Genomic DNA, 17,914 nt, shown 5'->3' with positions numbered 1-17,914 from the left:
AAATTTAAAAGGTAGGTCACATTTCATCTGATTTCCTTGACAGTTACACAAAATGTGCAGTTTTTAAATAAAAGTACACAGATGTCTGGACTACTTTGCATTGTTGCTTCTAAAAAACACTACAACAGAGTATTGATACCAAGCAGGCACAGGCACAGGCCAGAGAGTGAGCAGGACTACCACAATTCAGGCTGTGTTGTAACCATGCAAGTATTGTAGCCGGTTTCACAGATCCCAATCAGCACTAATCTTGGATTATTTTAAAGGTGACATCAGGTAGTCCAAGATTAGAGCTAATCAGGGTCTATTAAACCAGCTGTTAGTGTTTAAACAACCAATACAGCTTCCGGAGACCTTCTATTCAGCTTGCAATATTTAACATTTATTAACAGATGGTGACCTTGAGCAATTGTATTTCCACAGCAGCAGTTCAAAGTTGCCAAATGATGATATATAGATGGTCTTCTAAACTCAAACACAGTCAAATCCATCAATTTTCATTCTTTTTGGCGATGTCTCAAGGCCAAGGCATATCTAATTGTTAATCACTGACATTGTTGATCCAGACATCACTTATTAAAACCGTTTTTGGTAACACGATGGCACAGATTTGTTCCGCAATTATCCTTGTCATATTTTCTCTGTAAACAATGTGCCTATTTCTCAGTAGGCAGTTGACTTACAAACTATGAAATTACCCTAAACTAACAGTGTATACAAGGGAAAAATTAACATTTTTTATCTTTTGAATTTTTTTTTTTTTTTTTTTTTAATTCTAAATGGTATCATACCTCGTTCTTTGATTATTTTATACAGATACCGCTACAGCCTTACCTCACTGATGTGTCATTATTTTAGGTTACTGTTTGCAAGCCCATCAACCCCTATGTTCTAATTGTAGTTTCTAGTTAACATATTATTGCATATAGTTTGGCCATGTGATTATTTTATGTATGGAATTGGTAAATAGAGAGATTAAGATTGATAAGTCAATGTCAGTGGCAAAATCCCCCTTGGGGTGGAGGACGACTTGTTGTAAATACTTTCCTTTAATTACAGAAAAACGCCCAGAGGTTGTCGAATTCATTATTTATGTAAACAAGCGTTTGTGAATGTAACTGAGAAGAATGTGGCACTTTCAAGAATATGCCATGGATTGATGTATTTCAGTGTCAAGCAATATGATAAGTGTCTACCTGAACCCCACGGCTAAACCGCAAACAAAGTGATAGATTTTTCTTTTTTTTTCTTCTTTTTTTTTAAGCTTAGATATGTTGCACAATGTTTGTAATTGTTGTAATTATTGCACTTTGCAAATCATTATAATACTGTTAAGCTTTTTATCACAGGTTTATGATCCATACTGTACGATTTCCAATGCTAAGAAGTCAAATGCGGGTCTGCATGTCAAGCTTATCGGTACATGTGTATGTCTGTGTGTTCATGCGTTTTAAATACAAGGGAAAACTGCAGCCATAGCTAGCTGTCAAATCGTGGTTTGCTGCCTGTAGATGGCACAAGCGTTCTTTCACAGCTTACTATTAACCCATAGGTATTTCATATCAGCCGTAAGGTTTGATTAGAATAAGAAGCACCATCTCTCTTAAACAGGGTAAACTTATACCCTTAAGTGATTTAATAATGCATTTTTGCTTGTATTTATTGCTGCAAATAAGACAATACTTCAATTACTATGTATACTGCATAACATCGCTAGACTATATATAGTATTTATAGCTTTACTTGAACACCCCATTTCTTCACACATTTTTGGGGGAAATCTTCCTGACCTAGCAAGTAATAACAGCTATTGGAAGACAAAGCAGATGCCCGCTTTATTGTTGCTTAATTACCTGCCCTGCGAGCTGAAATATCGGTCTAATGATGTATTATTTCTGGAGCGCTTGCATAGGCACTATGGATCCGCAGGAAGAAAAGAGTACTTGAATATAAGAGTGAGAGCGCACCTCCCAGCCACTGCCTGCACGCCTGCGTTAGTTTATTTATTTATTTTAAATGCAAATGACTGACTGCGGGTAGTTTGTTTCGAGTATTGGCATTACCAGCCAAAGGAGTGGCAGTTCTAAGGGGGAAGAGGAGAAAAAAAAAAAAGAAAAAAAAAAAAACTACCCATAGAAGAGCTCAGACTCTGCCCCCGTTGGCGAGATGGTTGAGTCCTCGTCAAGGTTGCTGTGGTATCCCAGAAACACCATTCACTCAGAGCTGTGACCGCGCACCAAACGTAGCAGCAACCACACTGCGCCTGGCCAAGGAATAGCAATTAACTACCTTCATGTGAATATGAAAGCAGTTTTTAAAAAGGAGTTGTATGCCATGGAATCGGAATTGTTAGACATTTTCAAGAAAGGATGTATTAAATGTGAACAAATGGACTTCTTCCGAGCTAGAAAAATGGGGATTAAAACTGGAGTTATATTTTGGAACCTCGTCTTTTTATTGATGATCACATGCGTACAAGGTAGGTCTCAACTGCCCATTGGACAGGCTGACAACAATTTTGATTAAGAATTTCGTCGGATTGTGCTGCAAAAATGTTAATGGAAATAGGTTGGAGTTAAGAAAACGCATTTATTGCCAGGCTTGGCGTTCAATGCAGGCATTGAGTTTGAGCTCAATAAATATTCTTGCAGTATGGTCAAATGAATACGTGAGTTGCTTCATATGCTTAACTAGTGGGTATTCAAGAAGCTTGTCTCTTGCTTTGTGTTGGTATTCTGTTCCAGTCTGTTTTAAAACGTTTTTCTGCTGTTTATTAGCTGTAATTGTTTGCAAGCTGTAAAAGGCGTCTGAGATTTTCTGGATAAAGCTGCCTTCACAGCAAAGATGTATAAGGTAAAATATGGATACAGTGGCGCCTGTGTGAACAGATAAGTCGAGTAAGTGACAAAGCTGTAGATGGTTTGTACTAGGATACATTCAATGCATTAATACAACATGATAAAAGCTGTAGCAGACTACAGTATTTTATAATATAGTCTTCCATTAGTTATGCAAAGAAAACAATATAATATGTTGTTAAAATACTGAACATCATCGATAAACTACTCTTTATTACTATATTTAGACAACTGAGTAGATTCAAAATAGTGTTGGTTAAGGACAGTCTGTCACGTAATGAGCGCCCCAAAAATGCATTCCCTTAATTTACATAGTATATATTTTTTAATGGATCGGGTACTGCTTTGGTGTAAAATAGTCTGAGTCGAGATGTGATCTTATCCAGTTTAACTGTTGCACGGATTGTATTAACTGAAACAATGGGACTTTTGAAAACTGATTTCACAATTTATTCTCTCGAGCTTTAGTCTGTATTCCAACAAAAGGCAGGGAATAAAAAGCGGAATCAACAAAAAACATTTAAGCAAGACGCCTCTCCATCTTACACGCAGGAGACTCATTTACATGCCTTACAGTGTCTTTTCAAATCTCCACCACTTTATATTGCGTTTTATTACACAAATAACTCCAATTTCACTACATGCTGGCTTTTGCTTTGTGAAAACCTTTATTGCAGGATTTGCAGCTGGTTTTATTATATAAAGATGGCACATTTGCATTCCATGGTGATGACAATTCTGGTTTCATAGGGTTGTGGGGTTACCTCATCAAATACTACCTGGGCAATATAAACACCTGCCTGGCATTTCAATATATATCCTAATGTCATTAAGTTTAGGCATTCTGCACGCACAACTTGCGATATTGTGGTTATAATCACTGTATTGAATATGTCAAGAATACCGTATCTTGCTGATGCCTTAAATATTGAACATAGTGCGCAAATTGGAAAAGTACATTACACATAACATACATTAATTGGTATATCTAGGCAGGAAGGGTCTGAGGAAAGTTCATTTTAAAAAGGATTTAAAAAAGATGGTAATAGTTTCAGTATTCATCAGAACATGTTTATGTTTTTCTCTCAAAGTGTGTTTTATACACATATAAAAATATGTAATGATTTGGTTTTATAATTTACGCTGCACTTGCCATACACTTAGAGGTGCTTGCTTACGATCTGACGCGTGGGGGCATCTTAAATGCGGGGAAACACGCTATGCTTCTACCTACCAGGGACATACGTTAGTATTTTCATCATTCTTTGCTCACTTTCGAAAGAAACTCTCAAAGGGCAGCAGTTTTCCCTGTATACATAATTATTTGACTGTAAGTATGCACCTTTTTAGCGCTCACACTAATTTGAATGTATTGCATGCCTTGTCCTTTCAACAGTAATAAAACATCTCTTGCAGTGATCACAAGATGTTGTTATCCATACCAGTAATAAGTTAGATGTAGAAGTAAACACCAATGAAATGTTAAATACCCAGGCAGTATGGAGCCCTTTGCACCTCTAAAAGCTGCCTGGCCACAACCAACTTCATAAAGGCCTGATCATCTTATCAGCTGCAGCATGGACATATGGTTTTATTCTATATACTGTACCTGAATATTCTATTTCATTAAGTATTTATGTTAGGTATTTATTTTAGGCATTGAACAAATGGACACAGATCTTGGTTTATTTTTGTATGAAAAATGTGTGCCAATTACTGTGCTGGTCAATTTGCTGGTCTGTTTTGTGTGTTTCTACTTTCAATATCCTTATCTATCTACCTATATATCTCTCTCGCTATCTATCTATCTATCTATCTATCTATCTATCTATCTATCTATCTATCTATAATCTATGTAATTCTGTTAAGTAATTATAACGAGTGCATATCTAACAAAATCGGGATACAAATATGTTTTAATACAAAAAGTTGTATATATATTATATATATATATATTATTATATATATTATATATAATATATATATATATAAACAGTTTTCTTCAAACAATCCAAACACAATTAGAAAATGTATTGTCATAGCAACAGCAGGGTACAGTGCCACCATACAGCCAGGGAATCACAGATTCAGTGTAACTCCAAGAGATTCAAATCTTCATCAAGCTCTTTTCTGACAGCATAACTCCTGCGATTTAAAACACATTTTTGGTTTGAGAATAAAACAGTTAGCATAAACACGTATCACAGCAATTGTACTTGCTTGTCTCACCTTTGTGGAACATGTTGCTTCCTCAGAATGTTGATTGAGTTTCAGTGCAAACCCCCACTGGCGAGGTCGTTTAACTTTACCTGACATCATTACTACTGGTAGCTGACACATACATTGAAGGATGGCATACATGTGTTAGTTACCGCCTTAGTTCAATGTCTACTTGACTCGGTGATGGTTGTTTTTTTTTTTGTTGTTGTCAAAGAAATAGTGATATTTGCAGGTGTATTTAGTTTCCTGCATGAAAATTGCTTTCTACAAAATACTGTATATTATTCACTTCTGAGACTGTTCTAGAAAATGTATAATTTGCGCAGTCTTTGTAACAGAAGCACCTACCAATTGAGCACATAAAGTATTACAATATCAGCCCTCAGATCTCTTTTCCATTGTGCCAAAAAAAAAAAGAAGGTAGATTCAGCTTGTAGACATTACAGCATACATTAGGGTTGCCATTACAGTTTAATCAGTTGTGCAAAGGGCTGCATCATTTTTTGTCTGTTGTTTCCGTATAGTATGATCACTGATTGTTATTAACCCTTTGCGGTCCTATGTCGGACCAGGTCCGACATTATAATTTTCCCTTTCCAGTCCGATGTTGGACCCTGTCCGACATCATCAAAAAGACATAGAGCATAGGTCTCTAGTAGTTTTTTCTCAAGAAAAAGCAGAGAACACCTTTCAATGGCCGAGTGAGACCGACAGGAGCCGAATGAAGCCGAAAAACGGGCGTATCTCATAGCCCCCATCCACTACGGAGATAACACGTACATAAACAAAGGACATAGCTGCTTCCGCATCCAGCACTCAAAGAATATCAGACATTTGCAGGGCTTTTTGAGATAGTAATAAAAAATTGACTTGGATTGCACTATTGAGGACTTTGGTAATAAAACGAGTGATCAGGAGAGGATTTATCAGTATGCTCGTCTATAAAGAGGTATGTAAAAAATACAGCTAACAAGGGGTGGGGCTTGGCTGGAGATACAGTGGGAAATGTCCTTTTGCAATTCAATGCCTTTTAAACCTGTTTTACACTGAAAAAAATTAAACAGCGCGTGTAAAATAAACAGCATGTGTGATAATAAATTGGACCTGACAAGCGCTGAATAAATGGACAGCAAAGGGTTAATATATTTAATCTGTAATAAAAAAAGAACAACTGCTTGATCATTTTCAGTAACATATGAAAGGCTAATGATGGTAAAAGTGTACTTGTTTACACTGCATTAGCACTAGATATCTTTATGTGCTGTGAATATGTAGCAGACCTGTTTCTAAATGTCAGAATGCAAATGATAAGCTGATCATGGAGTGCACAGTAGGGAATGCCTACAGCTTGCTAAGTTTTCCATAAACACTTCAGATTATTAGAATAGATGCTTACTAAATAGAACCATTTTCATAGTCTGCTAATCATTCTATTATACTTACAGCACTCAGAAAGTTGAACATGCTGGTATAGTTTATTATAGAATTCAACTAACTGTCAAACATAATCAATGCCATAGGTGTGTTTTAATTGATGTCTCCTGTCATGCATCCATACATTAAGTTGTAGGAAGTGCTGCATTTTTATGTATACAATATTGTAACCCACTGTGGTTCAGGGAACAGGAGCTAGGACTCCTCCCTAGTCATGTCCCGCCAAAATATCAATTAATCTCCCTATTTAAACCACAAGTTACGCCCTTATTCTCTGTCTTGCTTTTTCTTTTGTGTATCGCTACACAGCTCTGCAGACTTAAATTATTAAATCTTTCAAGGTTTGAACGTAGTTATAAAATGACTATTCGTCTTGCTTTTTTTCTGAATCTGAATTCTGGGATGGTGACTGAATTCGTCCTTTTTGACGTCCAACTCTTAGTCCCAGTAAAACATTTTCAAAGAAATCCATCCTACTGCTTCTCCTCCTTCTGCCAATGCTGTTGACCCATCTACCCTCAACACCGCTGGAGCCACCGCCTCAACCTCCGCTTGTCTGGCAGTGCTGACTAATGCTGTTCTGGTCAGCCAGGCCACTGATGCTACTAACCCTCCCCGCAGCTCTGAACTCCTTCGTGGGGAGCGTTCGGAATCCTTTAAATTTTACTGCCAATCCATTTCAGCTGAGCCTGTCTTTCCTCCTCACACGTCGGTTCAGAGAACCAGGCTTGTCAGCAGACGGTCCTCCCCTGCTGTGCACGTCCCCAATCCTGCTCTTTCTACTTCACATCTCCTGTCTGATGTTTCACCCGATCCTTGCGCTGACCTACGTTTCCAAATCACCAGTGATATCAAGCAACTCATTCAGCCTGTCAACTTGCCGTTTCTTCAGTCACCAACTGCCTGGATGTGCCTGATAACAGGATAACTCACTTAGAACCAGCTGCCTTTCCTTCCCCTGCTTCAGCCATTGCAGCCGCTCCTGTCGATTCCACTGCTTCTGTCCCTGCTGTCGAGCTGCCAATCTTCACTCTTGCTTCTGCTTCTAGATCTGCCTCCTCCTAAGCTTCTGTGGTCTACCGGCCTCCATTCTCATTTCTACTTCTGAATTTTTAGTGTGTTGTTAACTGCAGAGATCATCTCTGTCAACTTTACGATCCTCGGCTCATTAAAAATCTTACACTTGGTGAATTTGTCCTTGCTTTTTCTGTTCTCTGAGATGTTCTTTGTGAAGTTTAACCCTACTGCCGACAGGATCTGGACAGGTATTTGTTCAATATTTTTGACCTGTCTGTTAGATACGGTGGCACTATCTTTTATAAATATGCAGTGTTTTCAGCCAAAGCAACATCTTGGCTCGTGCTGGATAATCCACTCACTGGTCCCAACCTGTTCCCGATTTCTTCAGTAGTTGTTTTTACTGGCCTTGTGGTGTAACGCTTTTCAGTAACGCTTGTGTTGTATGCTCTTCCACCGTACACTCTACATCTCTCTGCCCCAAAGCCTCTTCCACATTGGTTTCAACTTAACCCTCACCTACTCAACATTCTTCCCTGCTTCAAGAACCACCTTGCCGCCCCTATGCCTTATCCACTCTTCATCTACTTCTGCTCTCAAAGATATCCTTGGCCACCTCATTAAATTCTCTGGTGGAAAACAACTATGTAATCATTTCAATTCTTCATTCCGCTCAGCCAAACACTGTTTCCTTCACATGTGCAACTTCTGCAGTGATGCTCATTCCCTTTCCATCTGCCCGCTTTCCTTTAACTGACAATCATCCCTCATAGCTTGCACTCCCATCAATATCCCCATGACCTTTCTCTACATCCTGACGCCTCCTCCATCGGTTTCGGAAGTATTTTCCATAATCAGTGGTTCTCTAGTGCATGGCCTCCGGAAATCCAATATCTTCTCCCACAGCTTAAATCCACAACCCTCCTTCAGCTATTTCCTATCGTCATCACAACCTCCCTCTGGGCCCCCTACTTCGAGAAAAAAATCAATCTTATTGTATATTGATATCGATAATATCAAAGTTGTCCAAAACACAGAAAAATATAATAACACAATCACAATGTGAAACATATATATACATATAGATGTTAACAGATATTTACATATGGAAAGCAATAACTTAATTTAACTTAGTGGTGCTTTGCTTCACAATATCCATGGAGAAAGGTCTTGTTATATTGTTTTACTATTCCATGCCATAATCAGCAACCTCACAACCGAAATATTTCTATACTTCACTGGTCAATCCGTAAATAATTTAATCATCTTTGCGTATAAATGCTGACTCATGACACCTCTAAAAGTATTAAGTACGGTGTCACGCTGAATGTTGCATTATTTTGAGATGTGTTTTGATGTTTTAAAAGTACATCTCATTTATAGTACAGAAAGTTCACATTTTACATTAACATTTACATTAATAATAGTGTAATAACACAGACAAAATGTAATGAACCACTGATGCATGTGCACATCTCAAAATAATCCCAATAGTAGTATGGAAGAAAACAATTAATAAATTTATATATATATATATATATATATATATATATATATATATATATATATATATATACACACACACACACACACACACACACACACACACACACACACACACACACACACACACTCGCGTCGTAAGTCGAAGCACAGTTTGCCAAAGGAACAATGATATAAATTGGGGTTACGTTCCTGACTCTTCAGCCAAATAATAAAGTTTTACAAAAATGACCCGCTATATTGTACTCATGCAAATATTTATTTAACTCTTTACACTCAGCCCGGTGGTTACGTGCATATTACTCAGACACCTACGTGGCTTGTTTAAAAGTACAGACTAGAGGCTTTCCTATGACGTATTCAGTGTGTGTATGCGGTACTCCTACCCGGAACTACGATCGCCTGAAGTTAAGCCCCTCATCATGTGACAGAGTTCACAGCTTAGGTTTCGTTTCGAGTCCATTGCTCTTATCAGACATTGTTATGGGCAAATAAATAAAAAAAAAAAAACAGTTACATGCATAAAAAATCAGGGCGACTCCAGCAGGTACTGCGGTTCGGACACTGAGCATGCTCACACGATGCATGGCTCGTGTCACGCCGTGTCGTAAATGGCGTATTGATGTCGTAAAGTAATAATGGAAAAGAGTGGTAAGTGCCGTGCATCATAAATCGAAGCTTCGTAAGTCGAGGATCGCCTGTATATATATATATATATATATATATATATATATATATATATATATATATATATATGTGTGTGTGTGTGTGTGTGTGTGGTCATATTACTGTGGTAACCGTGATTTCCTGGCCAAACTACAAAACCACACGCATACGTGACAGAATAGTGTGTCCCCGATAGTCCACCTTAAGTCAAGATAGATACCCAGTGACATTTTTCCTCTCTTGAAAGGCAGAGTACTGAACCAGAACTTACATTGTGTGGAGTAAAATGCACACCTGACATGCACAGTGACTGAGCGAGCAAATGAAGGTCTGATTCTGTGTGCCCTGTCTTTCAAAAGATAGCTACTCAATACGGTGCAGATTGTTAGTTTGACATTTTCATTTGTGCATGAATAAGTAATTAAATATTGATTGAGTCGTATGAAGTAATGCACACGGCAAAGCGAGCGCACGGTACAAATAAAGCGAATTATCAAATATTTTTACATGTATCTGGGTATGAATCCAATTACACACATACAGAAATTGAAAAATTGAAAATCAATTCCTGTCTGTTTAACCTTAATTTTACATTTGCGTAGCCACTTAATTCACTTCCTTTCGATTACTTTTCGATGCACCTTATCAAAATAAGCCTTCATGTGGCTATCTATATGTATATATAAAATGGTAAATTCTAATACAGTGTGTATGTTGATCATAATTTGTTTCGTTTTCTAAGCATGTGCGCACTGGCAGGAAGTATACATGTCACACGCTAAATTTAAAAACAAAAAGAACTCTGGTTGAACGGTTCTCGATTTACTCACCCCAACGTTTCATTTGATTTTTAAACATAAACGAGAACACATCTGCTGCGTTTTCCTTGATGAGAGAATGGCGGATGAAAAAATAAGTTGTTGATGCTCCACAGAAGAAAAAGTGTGTACACTGTCTACAGAATTTTCATCAAAGCGACACAGAGAAGTGACCCTGCCTGCGTCAGTCCAAGCTAGATTACCATGCTTTTTGCACTTTGTGTAAAGTAGATTTTGACATTAGTCATCAAGGAGCTTCAGGTAAGATATACAATTTATTTCCCGTTTTCGATGTTATTATAGTGATTACAATAATATTAAATATGTCATTATTATAATACAAAGTCATGCCAATTATAATAATTTAGCTTTGGGTGTGATCACTGAAGTGTCCACAATATGCAAACCTTAAATGAAACAAGTATTTTTTCATGAACAATTGTTGTGTAGTTGTAAGTGAAAATCAGTCAATGGTGTATCTTTATTGAACTTAGTAGTCAAGTCAAAGGTAACTGCATCATTACTTCAATGCAGTACTTCCTTTTCGGCCTATTACTAGTAATATTGACCCTAGTGTCTATTTAATAGCATAACACATCAACAATGTAATATCTTATAATGAAAGTTAATTTAAAAATTAGCTGTATGGCAGTATTGTAATTTCATACTTAAAGTATATTTATTTTTCATCAAGTATATTTAATGTCCTATTAATGTATGTTGATATCAGTAGATCTATCTATCACATATTTGCAGTATTGATTTTGATGCCATTGTAGTGAGATTATTTGATGCCAGTGTCAATAGAATTGTTGTTCTACTGCTGAAGATAGTCTAAAGTAGAGTCCACTGGCTGAGTGAGCTTCAGTTTGGTGGATGATGAGCTGAGGAGGATGGGGCTAACCTGGGAGCTGATAATGCTGGTGTGTGATGCAATGCCTTGGCAATGCCTTGGCCCACAGACCACAACAAAAGGGAAAACCAGCTTTTCGATGAAGAACGGAGTGGGTCATAAAACGACATGCTTCATCGAAATGCCTACACCTGAGGCAGTTTTACAAGGATGTGAGGCAGTCCTTCTCATCAGCTGCTCACCACATGATCCGGAGATTTCCTTGTGGAGATGAGGTGTTGGTGCATGCAGCTGTGGCAGACATCCACAAAAGGCAGTCAGTCAGCTCCCGCTCTCTCATGTTCTTCTTCAATTGCTTTGCCTGTCTGCTGCCTGAGGGGGTCAGAGTAGACCAACTGGAGGATGAGTTCCTCCTGTATCAGGTAAATGATTTTAAAGACCGCATCCTGACCATGCGCAATGACGAAGCCTGGAGAGAGATCGCCTTGATCAAGGTTGCTCACAAGCAGGTCTTTGCAAGTCTTTCAGCGGTAATGCTAGGCATTTTGGTCATCTTCCGCAGAAATGATGACTGTGAAAGAGTGTTCAGCTTGGTGACCAAAAACAAAACCCAACACAGAGCCAGCCTGAGCACAGACATGCTGAGTTCACAAAGTCATGATGTCAGCGAAGCAGCAAGTGCGTCACACACAAACCTTTAGTGACACCTTGCTCAGGAAAGCCAAGTCAGCCACCTATGAAGCTAAACATTCAAAAGGCAGATCTGAAAGGCCAGGCTGACCTGTTTGAGTTCCTCTCTGTTTTAAACAATTCACTTTGAGGGAAGCTATTGCATTTGGTGTTGACTTGAAACTCACTGACTATTTGCTTTTTTTTATTTCCTTTTTTGAAAGTGCTTTGTTGGGGAGAAGATTGAACTATATTATCTTTGTTTTAAACAGCTCATTTTGAGGGAAGCTTATACATTTTTTATGTTTTGAAAGTAATTAAAATACAAACATACTACAAACATTATTATTTCTCTGTACTTTAAATCGTTTTCAATTGGTTGAAATCTATACTAAAGTAAACAAACACATTTTAATTTTAGCTGAAACAACCATAGCTAATCTCATTTATTTATTACTCATTATTCATACTCAAAACTCACAGTGCAGCATTTAGCTATTTAAACCCTAAAAATGTTCCTGTGAGGGCATGCTCCCGGACCTCCCTAGTACTATGTTCACATCAAGGGTGGTTCTCAAAATATTTTTTCAAGGTTGGCAGGTCTGTATACAGTTGTAGTCAAAAGTTTACATACCCCAAAGGAATTTTCTCTAAAACAAATAATTATAGGAAAAATATTTTGTAGCAAAAGTTTTGTGGATGGGGAAAAAAGTTACAATAAATAGATGTATACAATTATTTATTTCAGAATTTGTTATGCAAAACTCCTAAAATGGTAATTCAAAAGTGTTCATACCCTGACAAGGAAAATTAAATTAATAACTAGTTGAGGCACCTTTAGCAATAATAACCAATTATATCTCATTTTCTCCCTGTGGCAAAGTGGTTAACAGTGTGCCTGTGCAGGTGATCAATAACCAGACAAACAACAATAATCCAGGTGCAAATCAGGTTTAATTGTACAATTTAATTCCTGATAGCTAACAGCAGTGAACAATAACAATGATAGTGAAGCAATATAGCGGAGTGTATTGCTTATTTATAATCCGCGGGTTTGCCCCGAAATAATAACAGCCCCATTTCAGTTCACCCACACAAACGCCAACACTAGCCCACAGTGTGTGCTCTAGTGCTCATAGTTAATACAGTTCTTTTGTGACAAGTGATATGATGTTGATCTGTGTTTAGTGCTGGCCTTTGGCGACAGCTCCTGATCGTGGTAGCCGTCCAGATAATAATACAACAGTATATTAATAATGACAAACAAAACAAACAAAACACTCCCGTATCACAACACAGTTTCTCCTTTTGGTTGTTCGATTTAACAGTGACCGCTTCGGACAGTGATGTAGCGTACAGTAGCTCAGTCCCCTTTCTAGATGGCCGACTTCCACCTAACCCTGGGAACTGTCAGGCTATCTAGTCCACGGTACTTTGTTTCCCTTACTCAGCACCCTCACAGGTCGCTTTACTCAGCACCCTCACAGGTCGGGAAGGAGATCTAACTCCAAGAATCATTCAACCGCTTTCACATATCCCACCGCTCAGAGTGGAACCCTAACCCTTGGCTAAATCTACTTTACCCATTACTCCCCCCTCCCAGGAAAAATAATCCACATTTTGGTGGTCTTTCCCCGCATGGTGTACCATATGGTACATGAAGGGCTACAATGCCAGATACCACCGAGTTATCCTGGCATTGCTGTCCTTCATTGTGCTTAGCCACTTGAGTGGGGCGTGCTCAATGTCGAGATCAAATTAATGTCCCAGCAGGTAGTATCTTAAAGAGTGAGTAACCCATTTAATGGCCAGACACTCTTTTTTGACCAATGAATAGTTGCGTTCCCAAGGGAGCATCTTTTTACTGAGGTATAAGATGGGGTGTTCCGAAAACTCCATCCACTGTTTGGACCCAAACCAACATCCAACACATCGCTGTGGAGGATGAATCTCTGGAGTGACGAGAGTTGGGGCTTGGCAGAGTCTCGGTTTAATCGTATCAAACGCCCCCTGATATTCTACTGACCACTTAATTGAATTTGGCAGTCTCTTTTTGTTGAGGTCAACTAAGGGATTAACCACTGTGGCATACTCGGGATAAATCTTCGGTAATAACCAGCTAGCCCCAGTAGAGACCTCACCTGAGCCTTGGTTTTGGTGATTGCTGCGTCCACCAAAGCCTGGACCTTGATGACAACGGGTTTCACTCTTCCATTCCCCATTACAAAGCCCAAATATTGTGTTTCTGTCTTGGCAAATGCACATTTTCTCAAATTAGCAGTCAGCCGGGCTACCCTTAGATACTGAAGGACGGCAGTGATTCTATCCAAATGCTCTCACCAGGTGCAGCTGTAAATAACCACAACGTTAATTTACTCTGCCGCGTATTCATGATGTGGGTATAAAATAGAACAGCCTTTCTGATGTTGAAAATTTAGTTTTCTCTCTAGAACTACGGGTTAATGGGATCTGCCAATATCCCTTCGTTAGGTCAAGAATGGAGATAAACGTAGCTGTTCCCAGTCTATTGAAAAGCTTGTCGACCCGAGGCATGGGTTATGCATCGAACTTGGCAATAGCATTCACCTTATGGAAACCAATGCAGAAGCAGTGCCATCCTTTTTGTCCACAATTACAATTGGACTACACTACTCACTCCTGGAAGGCTCAATCACCCCAAGCTCGAACATCGCCCGCTCCTCTTTGCTAAAGCCACTTCGTTGACTTTCTGGGATCCGGTAAGGCCTCTGTTGCACCGTGACACCTGGATAATAGCATATTAAAAAGGTTAGTTCTACTGGGCAAGTTAGAAAAAATCATCATTGAACTCTGCAGTTAACTTATGCAGCTCTCATTGCTGATCAGGAAGTAACTGTTCCCCCATCTAAATGTCTCTAGTACTAGAGGTCTCTAGACCAGGATCTAAATCATCCTCTACTTCGCCTGGGGCTATAAGTAAGGTCTCCCTTGCCTGCAAGGGCTTTAATAAATTTATATGATAAATTTCTCTTTCATTACGATGATCGGGCTGGGCTGTCCGATTTCATAATTCACCTATAGCCCAAATCACTTCATATGGTCCCTGCCATTTAGTACATAGCTTCTATTCTGAGGAAGGAAGCAGCAGCATTACTTTGTCTCAAAAGGTTCGAATTTGAGGTTGTCCTGGGCCAAATGACCGACCAAATGTAGGTGATCGCTTAGCATGAGCACATGCTGCACTATATTTGTGGACGGGCCTTTGTGCTCCTCCCACCTCTCTCTCAACAGACCGAGGATGCCGCAAGGCTGTCCGCAGTACAAGAGCTCGAAGGGGGAGAACCCTGTCAAACTCTGTGGCGCCTCTCTCACTGCAAAAAAAGGAGGTAGGGAAGAAGTGATGCCCAATGTTTTTATTTTTGGTTAACAAATTGTCCTAGTATTTGGGGTCTGATTGAAACGTTCCACCAATCTATGGATGATAAACAGATGTCCTGATGGGACATATTTTTTGTACTTTATAAACTTTCTGTAATATGTTAGACAGAAAGTTAGTTCCATGATCAATCAGGATTTTGTTGGGGATCCCTACTCTGGCCATAATCTGCAATAATTCTATGGCTCACAGTGGCACTAGTGGACCTCAATGGAACTGCTTCCGGGTATCATGTTGCGTAATCTACCTCCAATAATATATGCATATACCTGGAATCAGAAGGTAGCAAAGAGCCAACTATGTCCATTGCAATGCGTTCAAAGGGGGTGGAATTAATCAGCAGTGGGACCAAAGGGGCGGGGCACACTTGACCCGGTGCTACTTGCTGGTAGTCTGGGCATGTGACTAGAGCAGAGGTTAAATATTTGTCTCGTTGCTGGTAAGGCAACGGGGCAGGGGCAGCAACTCTACCCCAGCTGGGGGTCAACCTTAACCTCCGTGGAGGGGAAGCAAGGTTGCCCATTGGGGTCGGCGGTCTAGGAGGTCTAGAAGGAGGTGGTGCTCAGCTGCTCCGCTGTACTGGAGTGGTGAATAGGCCAGCCTAGGTGGAAACCAGAGTCCTCGAGCCTCTTCCAGGGTGTTGGGGTTGTAGCTGAGAACATGGCAAAACTGCTCAACCATGATATCCTCTGACATCTGTAGGCTTGTTTTCTCGGTGGATTTAAGCCAATGCACCATGTGATCAACCGGTTTTTGTGCAGCAACCCTGGGGTGTGTATCCAGGGACCTCTTGTACTTTCGGAGCCTTACACGGTGTGTTTCCCCCGTGATGTTTAGGCGGTGCAGAATGGCTTGCTTTCCCAGGTCGCACTGAGCAGCTTTGGTGTCTGTCATCGTCTTGTAGGCTGCTTGAGCCTCCCCGATCAGGCAGGGTCCCAGCTGGCTTGCCCAGAACTCCTTGCGCCATGACGCGTTGGTAGCCAGCTGCTCAAAAGCAACCATGTAAGCCTCTGGGTCATCCTCTGCCATCATTTTGTGCGCCCTGGCTTTTGAGTCCTGCTGGTGTCGTGGGAGGTATCACCAGCCCAACCCTCTCGATCAGCACTGTGTACCACTCCTCATTCCATCTCTCTTTGACCTCCCGTCTGTTGTCCAGTGCCACCAGCAGCGCTGCAAGTGATTAGTGTTCTGACACCACATGTGGCAAAGTGGTTAATAGTGTGCAGGTGCAAGGGATCAATAATCAGACAAACAACGATAATCCAGGTGCAGTGAAGATTTAATTGTATAATCCAATGCTTGATGGCTAACAGCAGTAAACAATAACAATCCACATTGTATGCTCTAGTGCTCATAGTGAATACAGTTCTTTCGTGACAACAAAGTGCAGTGATGAGAGTTTAGTGCTGGCATTTGGTGACAGCTCCGTGTCTTGTTAGCCTTCCAGATAATAATACAACAGTATATTAATAACAACAAACAAATAAAAAAAAACACTCATGTATCACAACACAGGTTCTCCTTTTAGTTGAAGAATGGTTAAATATACCTTCAACCATGACCCCTTGGTTAACGAGCACACCCGCTAGTCCAATCCGCGGATGCTGCACCATTAACCTGGGTCAGTGATTTAGTGTACCGCAGCTCAGTCCACTTTCTAGATGGCCGACTTATGCCTAACCCTGGGAATTAACTACTCTGTTCCCTTTACTCAGCATCCTCACAGGTTGGGATGGAGATCTAACACCAAGAATCTTTCGATCTCTGTCAGACTCCCCAATTTGAAATGCCCAATTATTTTTTATTTCAACCTGGCTTACCGCTGACACCTGTGCGCTGACTCGGTGAGATGAAGACGGACAAGCGTCCCACGAAACGTGTGCTGTCAGCTGTCCGCTTCTTTTCACTCTGCAGCCCAACGGTGGAGTCGCGATGTTTCAGTCCCCTGGTGTGTCGAGATCTTGAATGTCTGTCCGGGTGTTACCAAGCTCTAGGCAACTTACAGTCCAGGGGACACAACTTTATTCGGAGGAACGGGCCCGAAATAGCCATCCTGCCCGACGGGGGACCCGGTTTTGCGGGCAGGCACCAGCCGTTATCTTATCGGAATAGGACTTTGGTCGCTAGCGGGACCCGGCATCCGTGTAGGACTGCACTCCACGTGGAGGGCCTTTACCGGATGAGCCACTTGGAAGCCCCAATAAGGATATTTGTCAATGAGTTTTTGACATGATTCTTTAGTGTTTTTTTTACCGTTCTTCAATGCAAAATAGTTCCAGTTCATTCAAATTCCGAGAACTTATCTTGTGCACAGCCTTCTCCAATTTATACCAAACATTCTTAATTGGACTTTTACTAGGCCATTCCAGAACTTTGATTTTATTCTTATTTAACCATTCTAATGTAGCTTGTGATGTGTGCTTTGGATCATTGTTGTGTTGGAATGTCCAGTTGCGTTTAA

The 17,914-nt window shown here is 40.0% G+C and overlaps 1 protein-coding gene across 1 annotated transcript in view; it reads left to right on the top strand.

Moving 5' to 3' along the window:
• Positions 1-2,147: 2,147 nt before the first annotated feature.
• The window catches only part of LOC121313274 (CUB and sushi domain-containing protein 3), a 514,488-nt gene continuing 498,721 nt past the window's right edge, over positions 2,148-17,914 (top strand). Inside the window, exon 1 of the mRNA XM_041245642.1 lies at positions 2,148-2,479. Coding sequence (XP_041101576.1) covers positions 2,302-2,479 — 178 coding nt within the window. The 5' untranslated portion in view covers positions 2,148-2,301. The remainder of the gene's footprint in view (positions 2,480-17,914) is intronic.

This window comes from Polyodon spathula, chromosome 3 (genome assembly GCF_017654505.1).
Source record: "Polyodon spathula isolate WHYD16114869_AA chromosome 3, ASM1765450v1, whole genome shotgun sequence".
Taxonomy (NCBI): domain Eukaryota; kingdom Metazoa; phylum Chordata; class Actinopteri; order Acipenseriformes; family Polyodontidae; genus Polyodon; species Polyodon spathula.
Note: the sequence above shows the minus strand (reverse complement) of the source record. Positions and strands in the feature narration are given on the sequence as shown.